General features: G+C 39.6%; 1 protein-coding gene across 1 annotated transcript in view; it reads left to right on the top strand.

Moving 5' to 3' along the window:
- The first annotated feature begins 3,821 nt into the window (after window positions 1–3,821).
- Window positions 3,822–15,543, top strand: part of LOC124556484 (dolichyl-diphosphooligosaccharide--protein glycosyltransferase subunit 1) — a 98,266-nt gene continuing 86,544 nt past the window's right edge. The window contains exon 1 of the mRNA XM_047130439.1: window positions 3,822–4,128. Coding sequence (XP_046986395.1) covers window positions 3,892–4,128 — 237 coding nt within the window. The 5' untranslated portion in view covers window positions 3,822–3,891. The remainder of the gene's footprint in view (window positions 4,129–15,543) is intronic.

Raw genomic sequence — 15,543 nt, 5'->3', positions numbered from 1 at the left:
GTCAAGTCATTGATATCTGGATAATCGACAATACTGTAAGGAGTCATTTTTACATCTTCACGTATGATAGCTGCTGCTGCTTCTACTATTATCTTTCTCTCATCTTTTTCATTAACAGCTCGTTCATTGTACTATTGATTCAAAAGTTTGTGGCCACTGCCACGAAAACATACAACTGGTGGGGTTTTTTGGCATTCTGGCTGACAAGACCCCCCTCACTGAAGTGTTCAGTCAGTTTGTTTTTCAGAGTTTTTATAGTCACTGCCTCTCCTTCTGGGAGACATTCATAAACTTTCTGCAACAAATCGAGTAGTGAAAATTGACATTCCTCTGAACTATGTATAAATTTGCACAATTTTTGAAAAGCAGCATCAATGTAGATATCTTGAGAGCTGCCTCTTTTTCGAACAGAGGAGGGGTTCGACACTAATTTAGCATAGCAATCTTGATGATAATATTTCTGCAGCTACTAAACACAAAACACTATTGAAGCGTTTGGTAACCTTTCTACCGAAATCATCATCGCATTTCTCTGTTTTCTCAAGCAGCGTATGTTTCACAGTTAAAGAGCGAACTTCAAACACTCCACAGCGTTTTTGGAGTGTTTATTTTTGTTTCCGCCTCCATGTCACACTTCTCAGAACATATGAAACAGTCTTTTTTGAAATTAATGGATAAGAGGAAGAGGATCTCAAACTTTTATCATCTGCTTATGCAACATTCTGATTAATTAGTTTCCTTATATTACGATCCTTAATATAATCACGTCAACATACCTTATGCACTTCATTCAGTCCAGCGTTCTGTAGAAGATTATGAACCCAATCCCTCCGTTCCTTGCCGGCACGTATCAGAGCTTCCAAGCCCTTCGTCGCTATTGATGTCTCTCCTTCCGAAACAGATTTACCACAAACAGAACAGGTAGTAGGGTCCAGAATTATTGTTTTCTCAGTCCAGACAAAAGAAATGAGAGTAAGATGAAGCACTTCATAACACCACAAACTGATGAATACTGTCACAAAAACAGAACTCTCTTCACTACTTTGACAGTTCACAACATTAAGACAACTTTACTGGACACGGGGTAGGAAGAAACGGCAGCGGCAGTAGTGGTAGGGGAGTACTGAGTGAATGGGAAAGGGAACTTGACGTTTTCATTGTATTCCAGATTTCAATAAAAAAATGGTTCAAATGGCTCTGAGCACTATGGGACTCAACTACTGTGGTCATAAGTCCCCTAGAACTTAGAACTACTTAAACCTAACTAACCTAAGGACAGCACACAACACCCAGCCATCACGAGGCAGAGAAAATCCCTGACCCCGCCGGGAATCGAACTCGGGAACCCGGGCGTGGGAAGCGAGAACGCTACCGCACGACCACGAGATGCGGGCTAGATTTCAATAAAACTGATCACAAAAGAAATACCATTAAGTAGAATATATAGACACTTAACTATGCTTTTCATTTAAATACTTTGCTAAGCAACAAATCTGCAAACTATTGTGTTAACAGAATTCTGCTTCAATTCTTACACCTCAAATACCATTCGTATAAATGAAAAGATGTGCAAGATCTTTTTCATGTACAGTTTTGCGAGGAATATATTTGCTAATAAGAGCTCTGTTCGAAAAATGAGCCTTTTTTTGGTTATAAATTTAAAATATGGTAGAAATTGACTTTTGGAGGGGATAAAAGGGGGACACCCCCCACCCCCTACGGAGGGGGAACTTTTCTGTTTCTTATTGCTACACCCCATATGAGTATTTTCCTCAAGTTTCAAAACTTTATAATTTTTCAGCAATTTTCTGATTTTCTTACTAATTTGCCAGGGGTATTTCTTGTATTTAACTCTTGTCACAACTCTAAAAGACAATACTGCACTATAACATTCATATCTGCTCATATGATTTCAATTGGTGCCATACTGAAAGCTGTGCAACAACATAGAATTTGTGGCTTCCTGTGTGAATGGTAGCTCATGATGCCACTACAGAAAGCCACAAGCCGTGGTGCCACGTTAGATGGGTGTGGGAACCCAGCTTTAGCATGAGTAAGCATAAATAGTTCACAGGCTTCAGTGAATAATGGGAGATGGGAGACAATGTTGTTGCTCTGAAGCATTGATGAGACTGTGATCCTAGCATTTTCACTAAAAGGCGGAAAGTTGTCCTGACACCGTTGCGGTGTTCACAAAAAGGGCATTCCCAAAAGAAAACAGAATGGAACAATATTTTTTGCTTCTGACGTAATCTGGCTGAGAGAAAACAGGACATTGCCATTTTATCAAAACGTTTTGCAACATGAGAAATAGATGTCTTATCTAAAACAGAAAAAGCTGTGAATATAAATAGTACACATAACTGGTTTGGTTTTTCGATTTGGTTACATATGTTGTGGCACTTCTGCTAAATGAGACGAAATACTCCTTTCCACTCCTTTTTAAAATAATGGGCGACATGATGTCCTTGGATGGGCAGTACACACTTCGTTATTATTCTTTTCTGTAGCTTTGGTATGCGCAATATATTGCTTGAATTTCCCCAAAAAATAATACCGTACCTTACAACTGATTGAAAGTAGCTGTGGTATGCAATTTTCCTTATATTCATGTTTTTTGCACCAGCTAATATTTGCATAGCAAATGCAAAGCTACATAATCTGTTTAACAGGTAGTCAACATGTTTATTCCAATTTAAATTTTTATCTAGGTTTAACCCTAAACGCTTCACAGAATCAACTTCTTCTATATCCTGATTTTTATGAGTTATTTTAATTTCTTGGGGCTTTGATTGTTTTGTTCTGAATTGGACCATGTGGGTTTTGGGGATGTTCAATCTTAATCCATTCAGTTGGAACCATGCTTCTAATTTGTTCATAGCGTTTATTATGTAGAGAGGGATGATTTCTCACTCCTGGTTTTCAATTAATACAGATGTGTCATCTGCAAATAAAATCGATGGAGCGTTTATATTGTTCGGAAGATCATTAACATAGAACAAAAACAAAATAGGTCCTAGAATCGGGCCTTGAGGGACACCTTGGGCTACTATTTTCCATTTTGAATACTAATTTGCTGCATTTGATGAGACGATCAATCTTTGTTTCCTATTTGATAAGTATGAAGTAAGCCAACTTAGAACATTACCCTTGATCTCAACTTGTCAAGCTTATAGATGAGCAGTGCATGATTTACAGAGTCAAAGGCTTTTGTGAGATCACAAAAGATTCCTGCAACTTTATTATGGTTGTCTAATGATGTGGTGATCTTGTCGATAAACTTGTTAATTGCATCTACAGTTCTTTTGTCACGCTGGAAACCAAATTGGTTTTGCGTAATAATATCATATTTCTCGATAAAATTTCGAATCTGCATAGCAGTAGCATTTTCAAAGATTTTTGATAGGACTGGAAGGAGGGAGATGGGACGATAATTCCCCATATCCTCTCTTGACCCTTTTTTGAGCAACGGTTTTACTTCTGCATACTTCAGCACCTCTGGGAAGCTTCCTTGTTCAAAGGATTGGTTTATTATTTTAGATAGTTGGTATCCTATTATTTTACACACAAATTTAAGGACTTTTGCTCTAAATCATAAACTGTAACGGTTGTTTCCCAAACGCCATATGTAACTGAACTAGCAAATCAGGTTCAGATCTTAACATGTAAACACGACAGCGAAAAACGGTATCCGAAATTCGGTTTTCGTCTTTCGGAAAATGCACTGGTCGCATGTAAACGTAGTATAGGTACAGTAATAACCTCCATGAGTTTACTGATACAAGGAGGTGATTGTTATAACTTTGTGATATAGGGACATGAAAGTCTTTGTGTATTGTAAGTAGGTTGTACACGCGTGGTAGTGTACGGTAGTCTGATAAGACTAAAAAAATGAGGGTTCATATTTGTGTGTTTTTAGTGTGCAGTGCTGTTAGTTCTGTAATATCTGCATCGGTTTGTGAGAATTTACAAATAAGGAATGCGGAGAGAGCTATTGACTTAACTTCTCAATTAGTTAAGATTGGACATACAATTACGTTTGAAAACATCGGGAAAGTTACTTGTAACAGTTTTAAGTTTGCCATTGATCCAAAGCTGGCCCCAGGCTTTGCATTTATTTCTGCTCAGGTTCGTATAGTTCATCTGTTTCAGTTTCGTGTAAATACTGTGGAAATGTGTGATGCCGGTTGACAGCGTCCATGCCACGTAATCGCTGTTGCGCTGCTGTATCTTACGTGTTTTCTTAAAAGAATGTGATATGTTTTTCTACGTGGATGTAAATCAAAACAATTCAGTTGTTGTGTTTAGTCCTCTCAGTTTTCGTTTCTTACACGTCACGTCACTGGTAGTCCCGTAAACGTAGAACCATGTGACATTAGGTACTTCTGATATTGTTTACTTTGTAATGCGTGTAAATCATTTTTAAGTAGTCACAGAAAAATGCGTTTCCAGATATATCATTTGATACAGCATTTATTTTTCATTGTGCAGCATTTTATAAACTGTGGTTGTATAGTTATGTACCGGTATGTTATGCCACAGGGATTTGAATTAACCATATGTGTATCATGCTTGTATATTTACCTCACTGAATGTGTGTTTACAACTGCACCGTGTAATCAAAGTAAACACAAGCTTCCTTTAACTTCGCACTGCGTGTTGTATTTACCAAATTATTACATTTCCATTTCGTGTTCTCACTAAATAAATAGTGTTTCTAAATATTATTTTCCTTTCACATGTCATTACACTAATGCAAATTGTCTGTTATTGAGGCTGATGCAACCTTCGCTGGCTGAAGCATAGGAAGAAACAAACACACAATATGATTGCTGTTAGTTTTATTAGGGTTGGCATGGCGGCTCCATTTGCATCTTTTGTAGTTCATGTGTGATAATACAGACATAAGAAGCAAAATACTTATCAGAGATTTTTCTACTATAAAAGAGAGCATTTATGAGTTTACCGTGCACTCATAGTTATTTATAAGGAAAACTGCTAAATACGAATTGCAGATGTTGGCTGTGGTGATTTTCATAGTGGAAGTAGAAATTACTGGTTACTTGTCAGGGTTAATATGTCATACTGGTAATGACTTGTATCAAAATGGAGCAAATGTTGCTAGTTATGAATGTAGGCCCCAAGCTCTGTTACAAATCATTCTTTTGCCACAGTTTTCCTTCCATTTTCATATTCATTGGCTTCACAAACTCTGACCATTATTTTTACCCTCCAGCCTAACTTAGACCTTGGGCTACACTAAGTAAATTTCAATTTGGTGATGCAGTATCACAATCAATCTGTTAGTGCCAATGTGTGTTAATCCTTGATTGATACAAAACTATGGCTGGTTTGGCTTAGCCAAACCTTTAACCTAACAGTTTTGCCTGTGCCTAGATTTTTATTTGAGAGTGCAATATGGAGGATTGAGACATAGTGATACATCCAGGTTATATTCGTGTGCAGGTGAGAATTATGTAGACGGTGACTACTTTAAATAGGACGGTATATCTTGTATTTACCTATAACAGACAGGATCTGTCAGTTGCATCTCATCCTTCGTACATCTTGTGTTTATGCAGGAAACATTTAATGGTTCCAGATTAAATCACATTTCTCAGTTCAGCATGTGCGGTAATAGAAATTTGATGCTCTGTCCCAGTGTTATGCTAGCTGTTATTTCATCATAACTGCCTTGCAGAGAAGGCAAGACATAACTTTGCAAGAAATCTCTCTTGGACAGGTTGGGTAATGCTTGATTAGTGCTCAACTGCAAGGTTCAGTGAAATGGTTATAATATCCATTTGGAGATCTCATGTGCATCTAGGAGCACACTTACGTGACATCCAGCATATTATAGGATTGCTTAATTGTACTGTATAATGTTCAAATCACTATTTATGCTAATCAAATGCTGTTAGGTCTCTGTATATGTAAACACTGCAGATTTGTTATGCGCAGATAGTGTGAGATGTTGAGTGCACAGAACTCTTTGATTACTGAGCGAGGCTTGGTTTTCCTAGAGGTTGAGTGTGTGTGTTCTTTTTTTCACTTCTTTAGGTATCGATATGTTGTGCAATGCTACTGGCTTGTGCTGACTGGTTATCTTTGCACAGTCCAGTGTTTGTAAACTGTAAACAGTGTTTAATTCTATCAGAAGTGAAGAACCAAGTGTGGTGGCTGGGTACTCAAGATACTGGACTCATATTTGAGACAAGTGGGTTCAAGTCCCCGCATGGCCATCTTGTCTTGGGTTTGAGTTATTTCTATGAATCCCTTTAACTGAAAGCAGATTGTGCGTACTTTCTTCCTCCACAATACTGCAACAGTACTAGTGTGTCTTCTGTGTCTAATGAACTTACTGGCAATGAGCTGAACACCTCTTAATAAGAGAAACAAAGAAACATACAGAATTAGACATGATCACATTACTGTGCTCTCCCAATGAGATAAACTACAATAACATTGCTGGGGCTTATGGTGTCATACAGTATCAAATGAGGGTAGTGTGCACCATACATTTTCAGCAGAACTAAGTATTTCTTAAGACATTAAAAATTCAAGGCTTAATTGCATCATGTCCCGTCTTTAGTTTTTTTTTGCCATCCTCTCTGTCAAGTCAGACAAAAATAATAGGATATTGCTTTTGATTAAGCCTCAGCTGGTTCCAGCCTATGTTCCGGCTCAGTTGGCCCGATACTCTTTTAATGGCATTCCTGTTGAAAAGAGAGGTTTTTGTCATTGTCATGGGCAAATTTTGTATTAAAATGTTGAGCAATTTTACTGTTAATACCTTTGGCAAAATACTTGAAATGAGTATTGTTAGATCAAATTGTGTTGTGATACTTACTACTTAATGTATTAATCTCTTTCACAATCGTGCAAATGACTGTAAAAATCAACTTTGCAGACACACAGTCAGTCACATTTGACATGCAGATCATGTACAAAAATAAAAGAGCCATGGGCAGGAAATATTGTAATACCTCTCACCTACAGTCTAGTTGTTTACTAAAATGGAGGAATACGGTTGGGTGATGCTAACAGATTCCCTAGGTGTACTAAAGAGCCTTAGAAAACCAAAATGGAACAAAATTGTGTTGCCTATTAATTGCTGACATTATTAAAGAAGTCGTTACAAATAAGCAAGCAAGAACATTGACAAATTTCTTGTGGATTACAGGGCACGGGGGCATTTTTTATAATGAAATAATAGACAATGTAGCAAAGTGAACAATGAACTTGCATGAAATTGTAAATAAGAGTTCCTTATCAAGCAATAGTGAACGTAATCAATGAAAAAGTGAGAACCGACTGGCAAACACAATGGAACTCAACCGAGATCTCAAAAGGGGTACTATATAGCCAGCTGCAGCCTAAAATAGCATTATCCCTTTGGGGTACTGATCGGAATAGGAGCATGTTATTCATAACAACAAACACACGCTTAAATTGTGGAAAATACCCAAACCATCTGTTCTGCATAGGAGTGAAGGAATCTATGGTAAGTGATTTATGCAATGGAGGGGGAGACATGAACCATCTACTACACTTGTGTACCAGATACAATTGACAACAAAAATCCTTTGCCAGCACATTGGTTAACACAGAGATTCCTCTTCCAACATCGGCTGCAGTGTTGTTGTCAACACAAGAGTCCACTAGTTTTAATTGTGATGTTTAGCCACTTAATTATTTGTGACCTATGTCAACACCCTGTGTACATAATGAGTGAGTTTTTGTATGGTATGTTTTCTTTTATTATTAATATTATTATTATTATTATTATTATTATTATTAGTAGTAGTAGTAGTAGTAGTAGTAGTAGTAGTAGTAGTAGTAGTAGTGTGGTATAATCACTTGTAGTTTTATAGCGGTGAATGCATCAGTCATTTATTCATACTCCAAATATTTTTAAAATAGCAATTCTCAAAGTGTATAATAAAGTAACCATTAAGAAAGATACTTTTTTAAATGTGATGGATGGCTGTATGACAGTGGCCACAAGCCAATACGGAAGCGTCCGATCCCGCCCGTCTGCTTTGACCCATGACGTCACAAATATGTCGGAAACGACCATAAACCACGATTCCAATATGGCGCATGTAAAGTCGTTACGTACACATTGTGAGGACGAAAATACATCGAAAAACAAACACACACACACACACACACACACACACACTTTCCACAAGAAGCCTAATGACACTAACGGGACAAGCGCGGGAAATGGGGTGTTTTGGGTCGGGGGGCAAACTAAATATAAACAAATTTAGACGCCTTGCGTAGCTACAACGTGTAAGTGAAGACAGCCATGCATGAATACCCACCCAGCTCCCCAGGGGTCGTAATCCCTGCAACCCATAGAAGATAAAGATGCTTCAGTAGCTGATTAGTGTTTTTTTGTCTTTTTTAAAAAAAAAAAAATCTCACGGGATAGAACGAACAGATCAGAAAGATAAATATAATAAACTAAAACAGAAATTGGAGGAAACAGATAATTAAAATAAGTAATAAGTGTTTTTAAATAAAAAAAAATCTCACGAGATAGAACGAACAGATCAGAAAAGTAAATAAAATAAGATAAAACAGAACTGGAGACAGCCACACTCAAACCAAACTCCGCGCCGTCATGACATCACACACGACAACGCCCTTACGTCACGGGTCAAAGCCGACGCTTCTGTCGACCCGCCAATACTAATTACAGAGGAGAACAAGCACATACGTGTAATTTCAAGACTACATTTTTGTTTAGGAATTTGATACACTTATTTAAAATGTAGTCTACAACTACACGATTTCTCTGCAATCAACAATTAAGTGCCTGGTGGCAGAAAATTCATCAAACCACCTTCAAGCTATTTCTCTACAGTTCCATTCTTGTACAGTGTGTGGGGTAAAACACTTTCCGTACAAGCTCTGGCATATCTATTTTATTATGCTGTTCATTTCTCCCTATGTAGGTGGGCACCAAAAAAATTTTCATACTCTAAATAGAAAGTTGGTGATTTTGATCTCATGGGAAGATCCTGTTGCAGTAAGAGAAAACCTTCTGTTTCAATGATTGCCACCCCAATTCGCATGTCATATCCGTGACATACTCTCCCAATTTTGTGATAACATGAAATGAGCTGCCTTTCTTTGAGCTTTATTGATTTCCTACATCAATTCTGTTTGATGAAAATACCACACCCACAGCAATACCCCAGAAGAGAACGTACAAACATAGTGTTGTCAGCCTCTTTAGTAGACCTGTTGCATTTTCTAAGTGGTCTTCCAATAAATTGCAGTATTTGGTTCTCTTCCCCTACAACATTATATATGTGATTGTTTCAGTTTAAGTCAACCATAATTGTAATCCCTAAGTAATTAGCTGAATTCACAGCTACACTATGCAGATGGGAATTGTCTCTCCAGCACATCCTGCGCACTCGCAATCCCCCTAGCCTAAACCACCTCTAACTTGTTCCCGTTGTCTCACCTTGCCTTCTCGCTTCTCTCCTCTGCCTGTACCACACCCTTCTCTGTCGAGATTCTGTATTGCTGTCTCCCACTACTCCCCCCCCTCCATGTGGGCATCCCCCCTCCCTCCCCATTCTCTCTCTCTCTCTCTCTCTCTCTCTCTCTCTCTCTCTCTCTCTCTCTCTCTGTCTCTCCTCCTCTTTTTCAAACCCTCTTCCTTATCTTTCCCCTACCTCTCTATCTTCACCTGTCTCTCTTTTTTTCACCCCTATCTCTTTTTGTTGTATTTTTTTCGTCTCGTTGGGTGGCTGCAAAATCATCTGTACATAGACTTGCCTCTTTCCTGCTATCCCCTTCTTGTGTCCTTCCCTACCCCATCCCTCACATCCATCAAGTCAGGTGATTGCTTTCAGTAATGAAGTATCAAAATTAGTAATGTTTCCACAAGGTGAGGTTGTTGTTGTTGTGGTCTTCAGTCCTGAGACTGGTTTGATGCAGCTCTCCATGCTACTCTATCCTGTGCAAGGTTCTTCATCACCCAGTACCTACTGCAGCCTACATCCTTCTGAATCTACTTAGTGTATTCATCTCTTGGTCTCCCTCTACGATTTTTATCCTCCACGCTGCCCTCCAATACTAAATTGGTGATTCCTTGATGCCTCAGAACATGTCCTACCAATCGGTCCCTTCTTCTTGTCAAGTTGTGCCACAAACTCCTCTTCTCCCCAATTCTATTCAATACCTCCTCATTAGTTATGTGATCTACCCATCTAATCTTCAGCATTCTTCTGTAGCACCACATTTCGAAAGCTTCTATTCTTTTCTTGTCTAAACTATTTATCGTCCACGTTTCACTTCCATACATGGCTACACTCCATACAAATACTTTCAGAAACAACTTCCTGACACTTAAATCTATACTCGATGTTAACAAATTTTTCTTCTTCAGAAACGCTTTCCTTGCCATTGCCAGTCTACATTTTATATCCTCTCTACTTTGAGCATCATCAGTTATTTTGCTCCCCAAATAGCAAAACTCCTTTACTACTTTAAGTGTCTCATTTCCTAATCTAATTCCCTCAGCATCACCTGAGTTAATTCGACTAAATTCCATTATCCTCGTTTTGCTTTTGTTGATGTTCATCTTATACCCTCCTTTCAAGATGCTGTCCATTCCGTTCAACTGCTCTTCCAAGTCCTTTGATGTCTCTGACAGAATTACAATGTCATCGGCGAACCTCAAAGTTTTTATTTCTTCTCCATGGATTTTAATACCTACTCTGAACTTTTCTTTTGTTTCCTTTATTGCTTGCTCAATATACAGATTGAATAACATCAGGGAGAGGCTACAACCCTGTCTCACTCCCTTCCCAACCACTGCTTCCCTTTCATACCCCTCAACTCTTATAACTGCCATCTGGTTTCTGTACAAATTGTAAATAGCCTTTCGCTCCAAGTATTTTACCCCCGCCACCTTCAGAATTTGAAAGAGGGTATTCCAGTCAACATTGTCAAAAGCTTTCTCTAAGTCTACAAATGCTAGAAACATAGGTTTGCCTTTCCTTAATCTTTCTTCTAAGATAAGTCGTAGCGTCAGTATTGCCTCACGTGTTCCAATATTTCTACGGAATCCAAACTGATCTTCCCCGAGGTTGGCGTCTACCAGTTTTTCCATTCGTCTGTAAAGAATTCGCGTTAGTATTTTGCAGCTGTGACTTATTAAACTGATAGTTCGGTAATTTTCACATCTGTCAACACCTGCTTTCTTTGGGATTGGAATTATTATATTCTTCTTGAAGTTTGGCGGTATTTCGCCTGTTTCATACATCTTGCTCACCAGATGGTAGAGTTTTGTCAGGACTGGCTCTCCCAAGGCCGTCAGTAGTTCCAATGGAATGTTGTCTACTCCCGGGGCCTTGTTTCGACTCAGGTCTTTCAGTGCTCTGTCAAACTCTTCACGCAGTATCGTATCTCCCATTTCATCTTCATCTACATCCTCTTCCATTTCCATAATATTGTCCTCAAGTACATCGCCCTTGTATAGACCCTCTATATACTCCTTCCACCTTTCTGCTTTCCCTTCTTTGCTTAGAACTGGGTTTCCATCTGAGCTCTTGATATTCATACAAGTCGTTCTCTTTTCTCCAAAGGTCTCTTTAATTTTCCTGTAGGCAGTATCTATCTTACCCCTAGTGAGATAAGCCTCTACATCCTTACATTTGTCCTCTAGCCATCCCTGCTTAGCCATTTTGCACTTCCTGTCGATATCATTTTTGAGACGTTTGTATTCCTTTTTGCCTGCTTCATTTACTGCATTTTTATATTTTCTCCTTTCATCAATTAAATTCAATATTTCTTCTGTTACCCAAGGGTTTCTACTAGCCCTCGTCCTTTTACCTATTTGATCCTCTGCTGTCTTCACTACTTCATCCCTCAAAGCTACCCATTCTACTTCTATTGTATTTCTTTCCCCCATTCGTGACAATTGTTCCCTTATGCTCTCCCTGAAACTCTGTACAACCTCTGGTTTAGTCAGTTTATACAGGTCCCATCGCCTTAAATTCCCACCTTTTTGCAGTTTCTTCAGTTTTAATCTACAGTTCATAACCAATAGATTGTGGTCAGAGTCCTCATCTGCCCCTGTAAATGTCTTACACTTTAAAACCTGGTTCCTAAATCTCAATCTTACCATTATATAATCTATCTAATTCCTTTTAATATCTCCAGGGTTCTTCCATGTATACAGCCTGAGGTTAACAGTTGAAAAGTATGTTATAAAATGCATTTTAATGCTCAGCTGTTTATTTGTCCAAAATGATCAAATGTGTGTGAATTTCTAAGGGACCAAACTGCTGATGTCATCGGTCCCTAGAATTCCACACTAACTAAATTATGCTAAGAACAACACACACACACACACACACACACACACACACACACACACACACACCCATGCCCAAGGGAGGACTTGAACCTCCGGCGGGAGGGGCTTTATTTGTCCCACTAGTCGTCAGCAGTTTCAGGTATTAACGTCATCCGGGATGTTGGGTACAACAGATTAGTTAAAAGCATCCCGTATTCCTTTGAAGCTGACCAATATTGAAATTATCCAATGCAGTTGTACAAACAGTTTGTCTTAGAATACTTACAGTCATATCTTATGTGAAACAGGCAGACATCACAGGAGAAATAAGGTCATGCGTCTCCTGTGATGTCTGCCTGTTTGACATGAGATATGAATATCAGTATTATAAGACAAATTGTTTGTACAGTTGCACTGGATAATTTCGATATTGTTCAGCTTCAAAGGTATATGGGATGCTTTTAACTAATCTGTTGTACCCTACATGCGGCTGCCAAGGAGGCTTGCTCCATCCCACCTCCTGCTCGCTGTTCCGTCCCCCTGCAGGCCATTATGTCTTTCGTGACTCGGAAGGTCATGCGTTGGTGGGAGGCTCAGTGGCTGGACGTGAGGGATAATAAGTTGCGAGCGGTGAAGGATTCTGTCCGACCGTGGCTCACCTCCTTCCGACAACGACGCGCTGAGGAAGGAGCCCTTACACGGCTTAGAATAGGACATTGTCCTTTGACACATGGTTTTCTGTTATGTCGTGAGGAGCCACCAACGTGTCAGACATGTGGGACACAGTTGTCGATACGGCATATTTTAACTGAGTGTGTTTTATATGCAGGTTTGAGGGAAGATTTCAGTTTCCCACCAGACCTACCCTCTCTTTTAACTAATAATGAGGCGAGTGTCACTAGAGTTTTACGTTTTTGTGTGATGTCTGGCCGCCTTCCGAAAATATTGGGATTGAAGTCTTAATGTGCTGTCCAGTGGTTTGGTCACCCATTATTTGTAAGTGGTCACTCAGCCACCGTTACTTATTTTTCCCTGTTTGTACTGCTATTTTATTTTTAGTTTTATCTCCCTGTTTTGATGTGCTGTGTCCAATCTTGCAGTTTGAACAATACCACTTCTCTCACGATTCGGCTCTGAATTGAACTTTTGGGAACGGGTGCTGATAACATCGCTGTTGTGCGCCCTAAAACACTAATCATCATCATCTTGTACCCTACATCCTGGACGATGGTTAATGACAAAATCAAGTAGATGACTAATGGGTCAAATAAAAAGCTGATGCTGAAAATGCATTTAAAAAAATCATCAATTAGTCTTGCCATGGCCATGGGAGTGCGCATTTGAGTATCTGGTTGTGTGTGTGAATGTATGTACTATTGCTGGAAAAAGAGCTAGTGTAAATGCTGTTTTCTTTTGTGTGACTGTGTTGCACACCTTGATCCTCAGTGAATAGTTGCCTTTTCCTTATTTTACATATTGCTCCAGCCTTTACCATTGGTGTGCTTCAACATGTAACCGAAATTTGGTGTATTCCTTTTAGTACTTAAGTGGGTGACACCACACTTCACATTACTTAGAGACTATTGCCACTTTTTGAACCATATATACATCTTGGCTAAATCATATTCCAATTGGTTTTGATCATCTGATGACATTACAAAACAGTAAATGACAGCATCATCTGCAGGCAATATAATAAGGCTGCTCAGATTGTCGTCTAAATTGTTTATACAGATCAGGAACAGCAGAGAGCATAAACACTACTTTGGGGATCTCCAGATATTACCTTAGTTTTACTCGATGACTTTCCATCAGTTACTACGAACTGTGATCTTCCTGATAGGAAATCACGAATGCAGTTGCAAAACTGAGATGACACTCCGTAGGCAAGCAATTTGATTAGAATAAAGAGCCAGTTACGTTTCACATGGGCCCTATCCTTTGCAGCACTACTTTCCTTTCTGTGCTGCATGTCTATCCTCCTATTCGTTTTCCCTGCCTTGGAGACTGAGTCATATGCCTTCTTTGGGAGACCAGAGTTCTTAGTGAAACTGTGTATGGATTCATCCTGTCATGAAGGCCAGCCCATGCCTTTGGCACGTAAAAGGTGACTGGGTAATGCATAATTCCCAGCCCTGGAAATTACACATGTGAATTTTGGGAAAATGTAGGCGAAACGCATTAGACCAAATGCATAACCTGTGGCAGGGATGCTCCTGAGGGTGAGTGTCCACCTCTTCCCCTCACACTTATCAACTGCAAGTGTGATCATGCTGCTTCTTCTTGTGACTGTCCAATCTACCTCGGAGAGAGCCATTTGGGAGATCCAGCTGAAGGAAAAGGTTCCTACTCTCATTGCTCGGAAAATGTTGGCTAGCTGCAAACCTTGTACCCCATTCTCTGGCAATTATAATAGAATTCTTGCTGCATCCCGACCTACGAAAGACATGGCTACGCAGACTTGGGAGTTCCAGTTTAGTGACATGGTTGTGAAATCATCCAGCTCCAAGATCACACCCTCATCTTCACCTGCTATGTGTGCACACCATACCAACAAACCTTTGCCTGCCCCAGCGAAATCGCATGCTCACAAACAGAAGCACGGAAATCCAAAAAGGAGTACTCCTGCGATGACTTTCTGTTTACATCTAGCCAGCCAATGTCTGGATCTGCACCTGATGAACACCAAGGCTCTAAGCAGTAAAACAAAGGCAAATGATCCTCCTCTTCTCCACCTTGATGTTCTTCAATGGTGTCACCACGTGATGCCTTCACCCGGCTGGCCATTGTTTAACAGGGACGCACTGCCAATAACCAGTCCACAAGCCAACTGAAGGCAAATAACGACACCTCTGTCACACTAATGAACCAGGATCCTCCAGCCTCTGAATCTGGTTGTTGAGCACATTTGAATTTGGGCACTCGGCAGCCACCGTGGTGACTGCCTCCCTATTTGACCCATCTTCTGTCTATCATCCGATATGGTTATTCTCCAATTGAACATTCGTGGCATCAAATCCAATAGGGTTGAATTACAGCTCCTCTTGCGATTATACTGTCCAGTTGTTATTTGCCTCCAAGAAACAAAATTACGGCATCACAATCACTTTCACCTCCCACATTTTACTTCAGTCCTTTTAGACCTTCCACCTGAGGTGGGGACTGTGGCTCATGGGGGAGTCATGTTGCTCTTTTGAGACAGTGTTTATAATCAC

The sequence above is a fragment of the Schistocerca americana genome, chromosome X (genome assembly GCF_021461395.2).
Source record: "Schistocerca americana isolate TAMUIC-IGC-003095 chromosome X, iqSchAmer2.1, whole genome shotgun sequence".
Lineage (NCBI taxonomy): Eukaryota > Metazoa > Arthropoda > Insecta > Orthoptera > Acrididae > Schistocerca > Schistocerca americana.
This window is presented reverse-complemented; position numbering and strand designations above follow the sequence as displayed.